Raw genomic sequence first — 18,198 nt, forward strand, 5'->3', positions numbered from 1 at the left:
AGATGATGAGGCTCTGTAGTCATAACCTTGACCTCTCACTGGAATCACCAAAGAGAGGCTAAAAACAATGATGATGCTTGGGCCTCAGCCCAGAACCATCAAATCAGGAGCTCTGACTTGGGGACTGAACACTGGTATCTTTTGTAGGAAGCTCCTCAAGTGATTATAATGTGCTCTGAACTAATCCTACAGTTCTCAGTTCAGCTACATGCTTTAATAAAATAGATCAGGGCCCGGCCCCGCACTCACCAAATCAGAATCCCTTTCGGTGCTGCCTCAACACTTTGTTTTTCTTTACTGAAGTATAGTTGATTTACAGCATTGTATTAATTTCTACTGTACAGCCAAGTGATTCAGTTGTACATGTATATGCATTCTTTTTTCTATTCTTTTCCATTATGATTTATCCCAGGAGATTGGATACAGTTCCCTGTGCTATACAGTAGGACCTTGTTGTTTACCCATTCTATACAAAATAGTTTGCATCTGCTAATCCCAGACTCCCAATCCTTTCCTCCCCCGCTGCCTCCCCCTTGGTAACCACAAATCTGTTCTCTGTGTCTGTGAGTCTGTTTCTGTTTCATAGGCAAGTTCATCTGTGTCATATTTTAGATTCCACATATAAGTGATGTCATATGTCATTTGCCTTTCTCTGTCTGACTCATTTCACTTAGTATGACCATCTCTAAATTCCCCAGGAGATTCTAAAGTGCATCCAAGGATGAGGATACCTGATGTACTCTATCCCTCTCATTCTGCTGCCCAAGGTAATCCAGTCCTTAAAACTGGGATCAAAGCTGTTCCCCTGATAGGTGGCCTCTGGGCTCTTCCTTCCATGGGTCTGGAAGCTTGCTGCTCCCAGACATGGGTGTCTTCCCATCTCCCATTGCTAAGGCCCACCTCTCGGGCTCAAATGCCACATTAATTCTTCCTGACAAATTCTACCCCAGGTCCAACACAAAGCCTCGGCATCCCAGCTTTCCTCCTAGTTCCTGTAACATGTATTATCTACACATTCTATTTGGTGTCACGGAAGCAGAAACACTTATTGAGCACTTGCTGTGTATCAGGGACATAGAGCCATACACATCATCTCATTTAATCTTTACAAGGACTCCGTGGGATGTGTACAGTCACTTACTCCAAGTTCCTGAAAGGATGAACTTGAGGCTAACCGAGGCTAAGAAACAGGGCCAAGGGGGTTAGTCTCTGGTAGTGCCTCAGACTGACTGTGTCTTCCTGATCTTGGACAGCAATCCTCTTCACAAAGGAACTACCCACTAAGATTCTTGATGCTCTTCCATTTTTCAGAGATGGAAACCAAGGGAGACCGACACCAAACGTGAGTATTTACCATGCATGTACAGGCATGTGGATGCCTTGGTCTCTTCCCTCCTGCAAAAACTGTTACTACGAACTGAATCGTGTTCCCACTAAAATTCACAAGTTGAAGTTCTCACCCCAAGTACCTCACAGTGCAACCATATTTGGAGACAGGATCTTTAAAGAGATGATCAATTTAAAAGGATTTCATTAGGATGACCCCCAATCCAATATGCCTGCTCTCCTTGTAAGAAGAGGAAACATGGAAACACACAGAGAAAAGACAAGGTGAAGACTCAGGCAGAAGACAGACACACACAAGCCAACTACAGAGGCCTGGACAGGTCCTTCTACGGCCCTCGGAATGAACCAACCCTGCCAACACTTTAGACGCGGCAGTCCCAGACTCCAGAACTGGGAGAAAGCAAACTTCCGTTGTTTAGATCACCCAGTCTGTGGCGCCTTGTTACAGCATCCCTAGGAAACTGATATAACGATTATCTTGCACACGCCAGCCTCAGAAGAATTTATCAGAATTAAAATTAGATCTGCCCCCTGGTATGGAACAGGTGCTTTTAAAAAGGCCCAAATGAAGAAGTTCAGCTCAGGAGGTAGAACAAGACATTCAAAGAAGATGGCCACAGGCAGTAACTATTCAATGCAGAACAGCAGTAAGAGTCAGATAACCCGTAACATAGGAAGAAGAATCATACACAAGGTAACATCCGGGTTTCCAATCTGGAAGTTAGCATCGGGGAGTCAGCATCCGGGTATCCAGCTCCTAATTCCTAGAAGGGGATTGGTGAGGGCAAAGTGTTCGTTCCAGAGGGACTTGGGCAACAGATTTGGACTCAGCCACAAGGATCCAGGGATGTGGATCTAGTAACCAAATCTCGGCACAAACCGGGGGCCTGGTCTCAGGAGGACACTAGAAGCCAGATTGCTAGGGCTAGGCCTCCACTGAGGACAGCACAGCAGCAGGACTAACTGTTCGTCCTCAGAGGTCTGGCGGGATGGTACGGGGTAAGGAGGCATTCCAAGTTCTCCCAGCTGCTAATGGAAAATGGCACTAGGGGCAGGGATTCAAGTGACTTAACACCCACCACATCCACTTCTCTGTTCAGCAGTGTGTGAAAGGAGAGCTTTTCTTGTTTGATTGCTTCAGAAGTCTCTCCCAGGCCTAAGATTCTGTTATTCTGTGCAACTGAACCTAAAGTAAGGACAACCTTTTCATTTACCGGATAAAATGGGTCACAAACACTGCAGTATGATTCTGCGTTTTAAAAGGATACTGAAGCACAAATCTATGAGATACAATTTGTGGCACTGAAATCTTCAATATCAAATCTCTTCCTAAACACACTTTGAAGTAAAAATGTTTCCCCTTAAAATGTCCTTCAATTAGACATCCATTCAAACACTCCAATTTTAAAATTGCTAAGCATACATGTCAAATTTGTATGATTAGTTTCGAAAATGAGATGTAACCCAGATCTTAATTGAGTTGCTCCTGATTCCAGAATAGAAATCTCTTTCAGATGTAACTAAATGACTAATATTTCTAGGCATGGATAAATTTGGGTGAAACATTATTGAGTATTATCAGGTTAGATTTACAGACTTAATTTCTTTTCTTTTTATAGAACTTCTTTTTAGTCAGAGATCCTGTTTAAAATCAAGGAGTTTTTCCAGTCGTTTACATAGTTGGCAGAAGTTGTAACTCTGAAAAACCCAGCTCCTCACCCCATGATGCTTCCCCAAATTTTCTTATCGCATATTCTTAGACTATTAGGAATTAGCACGTTAGCTCAGATCCCCCAACACACAGTTTTCTGTGTCCCCTCAGTCTCTTTCTAAGATATAAAATTACACAGATAGTTAAAACAGCCAGTGTCCATTTCATACCCATTGTAAGAAGGAATGAGTTCTCAGACTCCCTCTAAGGCATCTAAACCGAAGCATCTAATGCTCTAAATCGTGGGGTTTTGGGCAGTTGAAAGAGAGAATTAAATTTCTCTTCCCCACTGCAACAGTAGGAATCAGGGAAAGATTAGTGTACCAAAGGTCAAAGAGAAGCCAAGGCTGTCAGAGTTCCACGTAGATCCACCACTGTTCTGAGGTTCTGGGGTAGAATTGTGAGAGGCCCCAGAAGACACCAAAACTGGTCATTTGCAACTTAACAAAGGGAGCGTTAGACAGCAATGTTCTGTTTTCCTGTTTTAATGGATATCAAGTGAATGCGTGTACATGATGAAAACTAAAATAAACAAGGCCTTGCGATGCAGCTACAATAACTCATTTTCCCTAGTGGTCTTTCTGTCCACACTGTCAACTCCACTTCCCAAGCTGATTTTAAAGTGTTTATTTTCTTAGTCTTTCTAATGGAAAGCACTCCAATTTTTAAATAATTTTCATCTATCCATTGACTGCTTTGTTTAGGATATTATCCATTTATTTCTAATTTTATGATATTATCTACAGTAAAAATCAATGAAAGAGACTTTAGCTCACGTTATACTGATACTGTTTTGCTTTCAAAAGTCAAGTTTTATTTCTCCTTATATATTTCTATATTTAAGTAGTCTTAATCCTCTATTTCTTGGCCTAAAATTTGAACAGGACCTTGAACATTTTAGATGAGAATATGCATACGCTTACCTCCAACTCTCTGCTCTCAAAATTCTTTCATCTCTCATATCTGTCAGTTTTACCTTTATTTTAACATGGACAAAATATTTAAAACAAACAAAAATATATATACATATATTCAATGTGGAAGAGGGTTTATTCTAAAAATTGAAAACCAGTAAGTGGCATTTACAATATTATTACATGTAAATACTCTAAGACCAAGTAAAACCAATAATAGGCAGAGGTTAAATTTCCTTTTCTACAGATAAACTGTCAGGCTTCCTGTTCACTCAGAGGAAACATTACCTAGGGTAACAGTCAAATGGGCTGTATGAATTAATAAAATAATGTCACATTCTTGTTTGCTCCGTGTTTGGACCATGATTTTCCTTACAGATTTTTTCCACTCAATTTTTGGTTGCTCCTCTTTATCGTTGAAAAAGAGACAGCCTTTCTTTATCGGGTCAATAACATCACATAACTCATTACTCATTAGATAGTTCTTGGAATCCATGATATTCTTCTCAATAAAGATATTCTTTTTGGAGCTTCCTGGAAATGATCTCCAATTTTAATTTCTACAGATTGCTCTCTGCGCGTAGCGCCATTCGGGGATTTCTTTGCATTGAGTTCCTGGGTCAGCTCCACTATTTCTTCTTTCTCATTTGCCCCACTGTCATGACTACTCTTCTTGGTTTTCTTGAGTGCATACATCTTTAAATAGTTTTCTCAGAATTCCTTTGAGATTGCAGAGTAGGTTTTCTGAGAATCGGGGGTTGATTGATGGTTTAGATATGAATAGAACTGTAGTCTCAAAATGGTTTTGCTCCAAACTTTGAAGGCATTGGTCAATCTAGAATCCATTACTGATGAGAAGTGTAAAGACAGGTTAACTCTTATTGTTTTGTATACAATCTGGTTTATTTTTTAATCTTTGAAAGTTTATAGATTTTCCCCTTTTTCCTTGGCATGTTTACTGTTGTTGAATTCCCTCTTATGTTTCACAACTGACGTCTGGACTCATTCTCTGAGCATCCCCAGGGTGTACGGGCTTCCCTACAGGTTCTTACAGATTTTATACCAGCTTTTATCTTAAGGTCTCAGATCAAGATATTGTACTTCCTGGTTAGAATTAACGCATAATTGCAGGCAAGCATCTTATTTTGAGTCTGGCTGCACAATCTTGTATTTTGTCCAAATATCTCTGTCCAAGTATGACAATGCAATGTGTTTGGGTACCCAGAGCTTCCTCTTTGAGTTTTGTTAATAATATTATTAATTTTTAAGTTAATTATTTATTAATTTATTTTTAATATCAAAAATATTTTTGCACAGAACATCTGTACGTCTGGGTAGGGATGTTGCCCTGGAGGTGGAGGCTGGGCATTTCAGGATGTACTGAACTTGACGGGTTCCATTTGGTTTTCAAGCACACCTCTGCTCTTCAGTTATCGCTTACTTCTAGGGTCAACTTGTCACCTTGTTTATCCTCATATCTCACAGCCTTTGGTGTTCCTTTGTGTAAGACAGAGTCCTGGGTAGACTTTCGTGGTGGGTGTCCATGCAGGTCTTTTCAGCTGGGCTGCTTCCGTGGACACTGATGCCGCCTCTGATTCTGTGAAGGATGGAGCCCGTGAGCTGGCAGCCCTCCCTCTACAGTGAATGAGGCGTGAGCTCAGCAGGACCTGGTAAGGGTGGAGGTCCCAGAATGGGGAGCACCTCCTCCAGGATCTCTGGTTTTGCTGGGACAGTTTCCTGAATTTCTTCTTGATTTTCCCTGGGAATTGGATGCTGGGCTGCTCTGGCTATGTGTCAGGGGGTAAGAGGAGGAGGGAACGGTAAGAAGGATAAAGAGTGTGTTGCAGGAGTTCTGTCAACAAATATTGAATAAGTCTATGATCTGAAGCTCTGCTTCTCACTCCCAGGTCCACTGACTCTCAGGTCTGAGCCTGAAGTCTCCGCAAGGGGGCCTTATGGCCGGTGGTCCTCCCTCCACCCCAACCCCTCTCGCCTCCTTGGTAAACTCCTCTGTCCCAAAGCAGGCTACTCTCTCTTCCCATCAACTCTTCATATTTCACTTCCTTCCTTCTTCACTGTTATCATGGGGTAAGAAAAATAAATGCTTACGTTTCAGCAGCCATTTAAAGAGGAAGCCCTTTTAGGTTGTAATTGTTTAAAGGTTATAATTTTTTTAGCGCCTATAGCCAAATTCTTACCACGGAACCTGATTTTATCTTGGGATGTCCTGTATGTAAAGTCCCCAATAAGAGTCCTCTGGATAGTGCATAAAAATGTCTTGGGGGAAGGAACGATGGCTATAACTACATGTATCCATGTTTATGTCTGTATTTATTTAATCACTGTACCTCTACAACCTAGCACTGTGTGCCTGGAATGTCGCAATTCCTTATACATAACTTGCTTAATATCAAACAAATCATGGAATATTTATGTAATGTCACATAGAAATTAAAGCATGATGAAATAAATGATGGCCACCTTCTTTAATTGCAGATCCCCTTAAAATTACATGAAAAAGCACTAGGAACATTAAAGGAATATAAAATGCATTTTCTGCTCTCAAGAAACCGAAGTAAACCTACAACTTCTGGGCAGAATTAAAAAGTGCTATGTGAACAGTAGGCATTATACTGCTGGTGCCCAAAGAGGAAACTCTCAATAGTTTTAGTTTAATGATTAAAGAATAATGTAAACTGTTGCATGAATTATTTACATTTAAATAAGTTAGTACCTGATTGTTGCAAAGGTTCTCAACTCTTGCTCCTGATTCCCCCATGTTCAACTTGTCAGGTACCCAAACTTAATAGTGAATAGTTCACACTGCCCACAACCTATGCCCTGGTCCCCTGAAACTGTCTTTGTCTTTGGGGGAAAATTCAACCCTGTGATTAAGGGTCTTCAGTCTCACTTGTCAACCACTCATTGTTTGCTATCCTTGCAGGTATCATTTCTTAAGAGTCACCCTGGTAACAAATCCTCCTACAAGGACTGCTAAAGGATGCTCAGCAGTAACAGTTACAAACAAACCATTTAGCCCTTTGTTACACAGGTTGACCTCAGAAGCCATTCACAGAGTGCTTTACAAGTTCAAAGGCAGCATTAATTTGGATTGTATTTCTCCCACTTACTCCAAGTCAGCAAGAAGGAGAGAATTAAAAGGGAAGGAAATCCTGTTATCCAATGCTAGGCTCTTCTTCCAAGAACTTATACTTCAAGTCCCTTGTAAGTTTAAGTGGATTAAACTGATCCAGGCAGCAATGCTCTGTTTATTCTCAGCACTGGTGCTGTTTCCTTCTCTCATCCACATCAGCACAGTCTAGGTCTCTTTCTTCTCCCTCAAGCCCCTTGACTCAATTCCTTAAGGGCACAGATCTTCACTAGACTTTGTCCCAATGGATCTTATTACATATTTCATGTAATTCAATTGCTATCTTATTACAAGTAAGATTTGGTTCACTGTTATTCTTCTATGTACAGAGATTTATATTAGGTAATACTTACAATCTAAGAAATGAGAAATGCCCAATTTTCCCAGTTGGCCAAGAGCAGTATGAACATTGAACAAAGAGCATTCACTTTGAAACATATGGTAGCTGACTTCAGTTTTAAAGAACCCCACCAGATAGAGCTCACTGCTAATCTGTGTGTGTGTGTGTGTGTGTGTGTGTGTGTGTGTGTGTGTATACTTACACTACACACAAAGCATCATATTGACTATCAATGCTGTGTTGTCTTTCAGATGCCATTTGTCCAGGGAACCTTTTTTGGTTGAATGTCTGGACACAAAGCAAAACCTTATCAATATATCTTGTTGATAAATCAGCATATCAACAAAGGAGTGTTCCTTTGAGGCATTTATTCAACTGTACTTCATTGTGTAATTATTCTTTATTGTTTATTTCTCTCAACAGAATGTAAGCTCCATAAGGGCATGAAGCATATTTCTTTATTTTTGACATCAGTACATCTACTGAAAGTGTTATTCCATATTTGCTAATAAACATGCAAACCAACTCAGCATAATAACAAGGATAAAAATATGAGTGGCAAGAACAGTATACATATGTTAAATAGATGTCTTGTGCCAGTGCTACAGTCTGAATGTTTGTATCCCCCCAAAATTCATATGTTTACATCTTAACCCCCCAAATGATCGCATTAAGAGGTGAGGCCTTTGAGAGGTGCTTAGGTCACACGGGTGAAGCCCTCATGAATGGGATTAGTGCTCTTATAAAAGAGAAGCTGCAGAGCTCCCCAGCCCTTCCCCCCTCCCCCCATGTGAGGGCACAGCAAGAAGGTGCTGACTTCACATGAGTCAGGAAGAGGGCCTTCACCAGAACAAGACCATGCTGGCATCTGGACTCTGGGCTTTCCAGCCTCTGAGACTGTGAGAAATTAAATTTGTGCCTTGTATAAGCTACCTAGTCTGTGGAATTTTGTTATAGCAGCCCAAGCAGATTAAGAGAGCCAGACATGTGTTAAATATTTACTTTATACGTGTAACTGATAAACTGAACAAGCAAATGCATGGGATATAGGTGAAATGCAGCTTTTGTCTCCTACTGCTCTGTACATTTACTCCATGGGGATAACCTTTTCTGACCCTGAAGATCACAGCACGGTGTCCACCCCCTCCTGGGAAGACAGCTCTACCCCGATCACTCTTCCTATCCTCACCCCACTGGAGCCTATAAGGTAGAAAATGGGTTCTTTTACCTCTTCCTTGTATATTTATATGTGGGTGATGATTTCACTTTCTCTGCAGTATTAGATCTACATATAGATGCCACAGGCACATCAACACAGCAAGAATGCTAACTTAGCATCCTGTTGTAGACACATGAGCTCATTCAGACCACTCAATAACCTGACAAAGTAGAAACTCCTATCTTCACTGTACCAATAAGAAAACTGAGACTTAAGGAGGTTAAAACACTTGTGCAGGGTCACAGGGTGCTGGAGATGATCATGGCTGGTCCCCAAGTGAGCCCTTGGTTGTCAATGGTGGGGCTTGGCAATAAAGTCTTTAGTTAATACTACAGATGATAGAATTTCTAATAAAGGCTGAAACAGGAAAACCTCTCTGGTACACTCATAGACATTAAGAATGAGACTGTGTATACATGAAGAGAAAACCGGGCAGTTTGTATCCGATGATGGCTCCTCTGTTTCCAGATGCGAAGACTGAACCCCAGCTTCAAAGGTATGTAATCCCCAAGTGGTCACTCAAGTGCCCAGAATGATAATTCCCGAGAAAGGCGGTAAGATCCTCACATCACACCAGCCCCATCCCTCCTCTCAGCAACACCACTGGTCCTGTTTCTTTCATAATCTGTTGCTACCATGAATAATTTTGAGTTTCAATTCTAATTCCATGCCGCTTGTGATTCATTACACATATTCAAGAGGAGCTGGGGTAGACCCTTCTTTTAAGGAGAGGAAAAATACACACATATAACTATATCTGTACCATTCCCATTGGGGGTTATCTGCACATCCATTAGGCATATCCATGTACATTTTTATTTTACACTTACCTTACGACTTAAGAGAAAAAACAATATGTGTTCACAAAACAATTCTAAGGCATGGAAGGCAGCAAGAGTCTACTCACCATCTGACTTTTAAAAAACCTGTAGACAATAGGCAACTTATAAACATCAGCGATGAGAAGCTGAGTTGAAAAAACCAAACTCATCCCAGACACACACACATTCTAAAGACATCTATTTCCACTTGAGTCATAATAATAATGGCGATGGAATGAGCTTTCTTAATTGTTCCCCAATATAGTATAAGATTGTTGGGGATATATACATATACACACATACACACATATTTATATATGTATGTATATAGAAGATGAGGAAATGATTGTTTTTTATAAAACATAATATTAATTATATAATTTACCACTTCTAAAGCAAGCCAAAAAACTGTAAAAATAGTCAGCTCAACATATAAACTCATTAAGAAAGACAAAAAGAACTCCAGCACTATAACCACAACCACTGAATTTACAGCAGTGGCCCTTTAAAATCTAAGTGAACAGCAGTAAAATGAGGAGAATCTTCAAAATAAACAATTCATTTTAACATTAAATTGAAACATTTTCTAGACCAGTGTCATCTAAGGACATTTTCTACAATGATCGCTCTTGAGCACTATTGGGAGTGGGGAATTGAATTTTTAACTTTAATTTTAATTAATTTAAATATCTACATATAGCTATGGTATTGCTCAGTGCAGGTTTAGACAGAAAAGAAAGTCAGCCCAACACGAAACGTTCCAAAATCTTTTGGACTGTAATAGGTAAAACGAAATTTGCACTCCAAAGTTACTACCAAAACACGATATATAACATCTGCATGATAGAAATTTGTAACTTCTTCAAAAAGTGTAAGAAAGATTCATTTGAAAGTTGAAAAATGCTACCTCTGTAACTGGAGCATCACACCACTGAAGCGTAAAAGAAAATACATTATCCTTTTGCCAGGCAAATAAACCCACCCTTGAATAATCACTTAAAAACACAAGACTGTGTACTGAATTTCCCAGAATGACAGGAACCAAAACCATGAAGAACTCTTGTAACCCCAATTTGGTGCATAATGGTTATGTTTTTAAATCCCACATCCAAAAAGAAAACAAAACAAGGGACAACCTTCCATCCCATGCGAGGCTAGCTGGAGCATTCAGGTCCTGCTCCCCACCCCACTTTTATTGAGACATAATTTACACAAAAGTCTGTGCAAGTTTAAGGTGTAGCCCTAACGACTTGACATACACAGCATGCCAAATGACTACCACAGTAAGTTTAGTTAACATCCACGGCATCATCCACTTACAAAAAAAAAAAGAAAGAAAGAAAAAGAAAAAAGAACCCCACCAAAAAAGCCTACCTAATTTTCTTTGACGAGGACTTTTGGGATTTACTTCCTTAGCGAGTTTTTAAAATACCGTAGAGCAGCGTTAGCTACAGTCAAAGTCACCGTGTTGGACATTACCAGCTGCGCTTCTAAATCCTGCACGCGCGCACCTGGCATCTCTGCGCACAAGCCTCCGAGCCCTGCACGCACACGTCGGATCCCGGCACACACGCCCCCGAGCCCCCCGCTCGAACCTAGGATCCCCACACTCTCTCCGCCCCGCGCGCGCGCCTCGGACCGCAGCACACGCGCCCCCGAGCCCCGCGTTCACACCGCGGGTCCCCACACGCGCGCTTCCAGCCCCGCGCGCGCGCGCCTCAGATGCCGGCACACGCGCCCCCGAGCCCCGCGCTCGCGCCTCGGATCCTGGCACACGCGCCCTCGGCCCTGCGCTCGCACCTCGGAGCCCCACACTCGCGCTTCCAGCCCCGCACGCACCCGAGCCCCAGCACCGCCGCTTACCCTTCTCGCTGACGCTCTCGCTCTCCAGCTCCACGTCCTCGCAGCTCGTGTACTCCGGCGTGGACACGCCCTCCTCCTCGGAGCTGCTCACCGACATCTGGCGCCGCTTGCCGCCCCTCTTGGCGCGGTGCGGCTTGGGCGGCGACGGCCGCACGGACTCGGACTGGTCTGAGCTGAGCGAGTCGTTGCGCAGCATGGTCTCCACCTTCTCACGCTTGGCCTTGCGCACGAGGACGGCCGCGCCGGGGTCCAGGCGGCTCTGCTTCCGAAGCTGCTCCGGGGCCCTGGGCTCCGGGGCGTCGGCGGGGCCCGGGCCGGGCCGGGGAGTCGGTGGGCTGGGCTCGGCGAGTGGCTGGGCGCCGGGCGCCCGGGCCTCCGCGGTCCTCTCTGCCGAGTAGGCGCGCGGCGAGGCGGGCGGCGAGCCCCGGGCGGCGTTGGGCGCGCGCGGGCCGGACCTGCCCTCGGGCCCCGCGGCCGCCTCGGTGCGCGGCAGGGCCACGTCGCTGTGGCGCCGCTCGTGCCTGGCGCGGGACACCCGCGCGTGCATGCGCATCTGCTGCTCCTCGGGCGGCGGTTTGACCGGGTACCGCGCCAGGTTCGGGTCGCTGCGGTACCGGGTCTGGTACTCCTCCTCCTTCCTCTGCTTCTCGCCCTCCGCCGCCGGGCCGCCCTCGCGTTTCTCCGGCACGTCTGGGTAGTCCTGGGACCGGCCTTTCTCGAGCCTTCGGCTTTCCCGCCTTTCCTTCCTCTCCCGTTCTTCCGCGGGGCCCTCCGCGGGCTGCACCGAGGACCTGGGCGCGCGTTTCCGCTCGCCCTTCGGGGCGCTTTTGCCATTCTGCTCCGGGAGCCCTGGGGTCTTCTTCCTGTGATGCACAAAGGAACGTTGAGAAGGACAGCAGTGTGTAAAGCGCAAGGCGAAGACCAGACCCTAGAAGCATCCTTGGAAATAGTTATACTTCGATGTCTAATTAAAAAGAGAGGTGATAAAGAACCACATCAAACCTGTATATCTGAGTAGCTTTCTAAATAAGGCTCCTTTGCATCACTGCATATTCAGGGCCTTCACAACTGGCTTTCAGATTTTAAATTCTCTATAAATTAACTAGATCATGTAAAAAATCAATTAACTCAGTAAATTAACAGATTTTATGCTAACCTCTGTTTGTGAATCAGACCTTAAAATGTTCTCGATACAAATAATATAGGTAATAATCGAGGAGCAAACGATAATATAAATAAAACTAAATATAATATCTGATGTATTTGGGCAAATATATATATCTGATGTATACGTATATCTCAAAACTAAATATGTATCTGATATATATTTGGGCAACGGTGTATTAATATCGTAAGTAAAACTTTTAAAGCAACATGCATACAGGTGTGTGCATTTCAGAAATCAACTATAAGAACATTTCTTCAATAGTAGAACGAAAGTACTTTTTATGAGATCATGTGCACCCCAACCCCAACGCTTTTTAGGGAATTGGTTAGGAAAAAATATGGCTGAACCTTAGCCTTCATTTTACCTTCCCTAGGCAAAAATAATAGAAATGTTGACATTTTTGAAATTATTATTCATTTTTCCTCCCTTCCCCCCTCCTGGGCTTTCTCCCCTCATTTCAGAAAACAGTCCAAAATGTATAGCACAGGGAACTATATTCCGTATCCTGTAATAAATCACACGGAAAGAAAAAAGAAAAAAAAAAAACAGTTTTGTGTTCTACTTTTCTCTCCATCCTGTGGGAGGCATTGGCAAAGGTAAAGTAAAGGGAAAGTGTTTTGCTGTGTGAATCTTTAAGACGTATTGTTTAAGATGTCCCTTCCAGCCCTTTCTGTATGTACACTGGAGTCCATCTGATTTGGGAACGTTCCAGCAACCACACCAGAAATTATAAGAAGAGGATGCCTCAGCTAAGCATTCAGACACTGTATCCTCTACTATACAATTAAAACGGGGGCAACCAAGGCTCTTTTTGGAGTCCCGAGGTCCATAGAAAGTGCTTTCCAGAGAGAACATCGTTTGATCGAAAGTCCAAAATCAGATATCATGAACAGACGTTGAGAGTAGTATGCAAGATGGGGAAAAGTAGGGCAGTTTCTATTGTGGTTTTCCAAAGTAGTAGTTGCTAAGATAAGTTGTGGGGTCAATTTGAGGAGAGTCTGGTGATGATGAAAAAGTAAAGGGTTTCCAGTGACGCAAAAATGCAAGATAGAAGCATGGCCGATTCTGATTGAGGCATTTAGATCACTGGGTCCTTTGAAGTGCAAGGGATTTTCAGGGAGGGAGGAACAGCAAAGGTAGCATTGCCGTGTTGCAATGTAAGGGATCTGCTATGAATACAACCTATCATCAGATAGAGTTTTCATAAGACTGATGAATGTACTGCAGACATTTAGTAGCTCATTAAGGCATAGTTGTATTTGTTGGAAGCTTCTATTGAGTCAATTTACTTTTTTTTTTTTTTTTGGAAATGCTGATAAATGATGCTTACCTTGCAGAGCTTGTGTGAGGATGAAAGGAGACACCATCTGTGAAAATGCTTTATGAAAGGATAGGGTATTATGCAGATGGGATTTCTCCAGTCTCTCTGAGTCTTTGCTTCACTGAACTGGCCTTTTCTCACCTCTACCTCAATTGTTCCATTCCTACTAGCTCCTGATGAGTGTTCAAAATAGGATCAAGAGTTCTTCAGTAGTTTAAACAGACAGCCATTCCTTCCATCTTCCTTCTCTCTCTGAAGAGGCCCAATCCTGACTGCTACCCGGCTCTCCTTTTTCCTTCTCCTCTACCTCCCAGAGTCTCATTGTTTTCTTAAGTATTTATATAATAAGTCATTTATATAATCAGAAAGCCTATTTGCCCTTATCAGTCTTTTTCAAATTTCATCAGAAACCTCTTACCAGTCCTTACTCCTGAATTCTTTGTAGTTTTTTTAAACAGGACTCATATTTTCTTTTTAGAAACTTTACAGCTCCACATTCTTTCTCTTCTTTAAAAGAGATCATTTTCTGACAATCCTTAACTGCCCCTTCGATATCTTTACCTCTTAAGTTGCAACAGTTTGTCACCAGTGCCGTGAGTCCTGCCACCACCGAGGTGGCTCTGGTGTTCTTCCTGTCATGGCCTCTCCTGTTCCATCTGCCCACCCCACAACTCCTGGATGTCCTATAAATTGAATTCAGAAGGCATTTCTCTTTTCTGTGGCTCCCAAAGGACTCATATTTGTATTTCCTAGTTCTGATCACATCAGCCTTCTGGGCCAGTTCACTGCCCAGGGCTCTGCCTTCCCTCGGAGATGGTGTGATCTCTTCCCCAGGATCTGTGAGAAAAGGGACCCTGTACAAAGCATGCTTATGCCGTATGGCTCCTGGGAGTGTTCGCAGATGGTAAACGCAGTAGCTACTGGCTGCATCCGCCAGAGGCCGCCCATGGGTCAGCTGCTGAGCACAGGTGCTCGTTCAATCCCTGCAGGGTGCTTGTAACAACTCCTGGTGGCAGAGCCAGGCCTGGAATCCAGATCTGTTCAGCTTCAATATCTTTTATCTTATTGAGTGGGTTTTGTTTGAAAAGGAGAGCAGAAGTCTTCCTTGGATCCTGCCTTTGGATCCTACCCTCGCATCCAGTGGAATACATAAAGGTCACACAGGCAAAAAGCAGCCACACCTAGTGCTAACCATCAGGTCCGCCAGACTCCCAGCCTTAGGAAGAAAAGAGCCACGCCCTCCTTGTTAGCACTGTCCCCTAGTGCACGGCATGCTGTCTGGCCATAAATACACTGTTTCAAATGAATGACTCAGTCAACAAGTTGAAATAAATAATCTGATCCTGTTAGCCCAGGCTTATAATCCTCTGTGGCCCTCCATTATTTCTAGGATAAAGTCTACAAAATTTAACCTGGCTAAAAGACCCAGTGTGACCCAGGCGCTCAAACCTCACTGATCACCTCTCCCTCACTCACTCCCCATCTCTGCTACTCACCCTCGAGCCCATAGCATCCTTTGGGTTGTCCCATGGCCTTGTTCCTTCCTGCCAGGTGCCAGTGCCCTTACCTGGAGCACGCATCCCACCCTTCACCTGGCTTATCCCTAGTCACCTTAAAAGCTCAGTGTTAAAGAAATGTCCTCCGGGAAGACTTCATTGATGCACCCACACACCCCCCCAGGGGTTGGTTCCCCATCCTCTTCTCCCAGAGCACACTTTCAATTCTAGGACTCACTCAAACAGTAAATAAATGGTCCCAGAGCTGTTCTCAGTTCAGGGTTGGAAGTTAGTGCAGTTGGGTGATGGATGAGTCAGATGCCTTGTTTACATCCGTGTACGATATGAAAGACAATCTTCTCAGCAAAGGTCTCCCAAGGAAGGATACATTCTAGACAGAGACAGCCCAGGCCCAATGTTGCCTTCCTCATGGGGCCTGAGAAGTACCCCTTCCACAGATCTTAGCAGGTAAATTCCTGAAGATGGATTTGCTCTCTGTTTAAGACTTTGCCTTTTGCTTATGGGCTGAAGACCTCTTACCTGTCTCTGGGAGGCTCACTTCTAGACCTGGAGGAAGCCTGCTTCTGCTCTGCACCCCCGCCTTGCTGAGAGGGCTCAGCCCCCTTGCTCCTGTCCAGCTGTGCACTGGGGGGAGCCTGGTCCTGGGAGGAGGCAGCGGCTGTGCTCAGTGGGGTCTGAGACCGCGATCGCTCCTGAAGCCGGGCTTTCTTTTCTCTCTGGACCTCAGAACCAGCACCTGTAGCTGTATCGCTGAGGGTTCCATCCTGACTTGGCTGCTGAGGGCCGCTTCCGAAGAACCATGCCCCAGATTTGGTTAAGATTTCTTGTTGCTTTCGGCACAAATTGCATACCCACATCACCTATTTGAAGAAGAGACAATGATATAAGTTTTCTGTGCTATTTGGAAGTAATATATTTTCATCACACTAAAATATACCTTAAGGAAAAAAGAACAGTTGTGATTTTCATATTTATCCTTGTACATCTATTATGAAAATTATCCTTGCACAAGTGCCTGTCAAGTATACAAATGCCTAAACTGAGACCCATCTGAAATCGTAGACTTCTGGTAACCGGAATAGAGTTTTGCTTGATATTTATAATTCTCTGATTCTGAGTTTCCTATGACCATGTATCCATCACATTTTGAATGACTGACTCTGAAGTTTCATTTAAAAAAGCTTAGTAAAAATGGTCTAAGCAGAGTAGCTGATTGATTAGGAAAATGTAGGGCACCAGAGAATTAATATTTATGTACATAAACCTCAGTGTGTCAGAGGATTTAGAAGATATCAGTCTTCTCAAAAACCATCCATCATTAAAATCAATATTACAACATATTCATGAGGAACAAACAATAAAATGTAGGTGCTAAAGAAAAGTTCAGGCTGTATATTTTATCTAGTTTACTAGCATCAACTAACTTCAGCTAGGAGAGCTATTTTGGAGCCATCATTTGGAAACACATCCGCTGATAAATTATAAGATATATCACCACTTAAAATAAATCTGTATAGCAGCTCTCCTCGTGGTGAAGCTTACAATGAATGTAATAATGGGGACATTATAATAAAAATAATGGATAATACACTAATAACAGCAATGCCTGCCTCAGTGACTTTTCTTGGAACGCACTTCAGTTTTTTCTTTGTATTTCAGAAACAGCACCTCCAGGAAAGGCTGATTACCTCATTTTCACTAATACTGACTCAGTCAACAAATTACTCAAACATATCACCTAAGGATGAATAAATCCTAGATACATTAAGTGAGAAACAATATAAGAGAGTAAAAGAAGAAGCATTGTTTAGTCGGCAAAAAGAAGAAAATGTACCACTGAAAACATTCAGATGGATACGAGGAAAACTATCACTTGTTCTTGTTTGTAAGAGAAAGTAAAAGCTAAAGTGAGAATAAGAAAAGGAGGGAGAAAAGGAATATATTTTAAAAAAAGGAAAATACTGCAGATGAACTGCTAAAACTGCTCCTTTCCAAGCAAAAAAAATCAAGTGAATTTTGAAAACTAAGAATTAGCAGAGATATTTGCTATAAAATGTTTAAGCTCGACGGTGCTTAACTCATTCCTCTACACTTTCTTGGGTCATAAAACGAAGAAAACTTGGTCCACAAAAGCAGTTAATTATAGCATCTGCACAATGTATTATATCACAGACTTCCCATCTACTAAGAAGCCAGAAAAGATGAACGATGCATTGTATAGGCCTGTATCAGAATAAAGGAACTATGGAATGGAACTTCAATTTAACATGCTTGCCAAATACGGCTATACTGTGCACAATGTATTAATACCACCATCTCTTAGATGTCATTAATAAAGTCCCTCAGAAGTCCAGATGGACTGAACGTGGACATATCAAAGATAGCAATACCCTCAGACAGGACATTCATCAGTAGTGACACTGAGTGTCCTCTGCCCAGACCCTGGATGGGGACAGGTGATGTGCTTTCTCTTTGGCTGTCTCTTTGGTTGACAAGACAGTGATGAGAAGGTCTGAATTCATGGAATTCAAGGAGATTGGTATGAAACTTTGACTATTTTATAACAATAGGTAGAAATTAAATTTGTATTTATCACGCTAATAATAAGCAAAATATTACTCATCATCTAATTAAGTCCTTTTCTACAAAAATACTAAGGTGGATAAATATGAATTTCCTTTAAAACCATACAGAACACAATAAAATTTACAATGATTACAAAAGTTCCAAAATGGAATTAAGCTGAATAGAGACTATCATACAGAATGAAGTAAGTCAGAAAGAGGAAAAGAAATATCATATATTAACACATATATGCGGAATATA

The 18,198-nt window shown here is 42.6% G+C and overlaps 1 protein-coding gene across 3 annotated transcripts in view; it reads right to left on the reverse strand.

The window, feature by feature from the left end:
* RIMS1 (regulating synaptic membrane exocytosis 1) overlaps positions 1-18,198 on the reverse strand; it is a 480,485-nt gene that overhangs the window by 197,930 nt on the left and 264,357 nt on the right. For all 3 annotated transcript variants that reach the window (XM_057738946.1, XM_057738945.1, XM_057738947.1), the window contains 2 exons: positions 15,892-16,232; positions 11,367-12,229 (listed from right to left, as the gene is read on the reverse strand). In XM_057738946.1, the coding sequence (XP_057594929.1) occupies positions 11,367-12,229; positions 15,892-16,232 (1,204 nt within the window). The remainder of the gene's footprint in view (positions 1-11,366; positions 12,230-15,891; positions 16,233-18,198) is intronic.

The sequence above is a fragment of the Hippopotamus amphibius genome, chromosome 6 (assembly GCF_030028045.1).
Source record: "Hippopotamus amphibius kiboko isolate mHipAmp2 chromosome 6, mHipAmp2.hap2, whole genome shotgun sequence".
In the NCBI taxonomy this organism is placed as follows: domain Eukaryota; kingdom Metazoa; phylum Chordata; class Mammalia; order Artiodactyla; family Hippopotamidae; genus Hippopotamus; species Hippopotamus amphibius.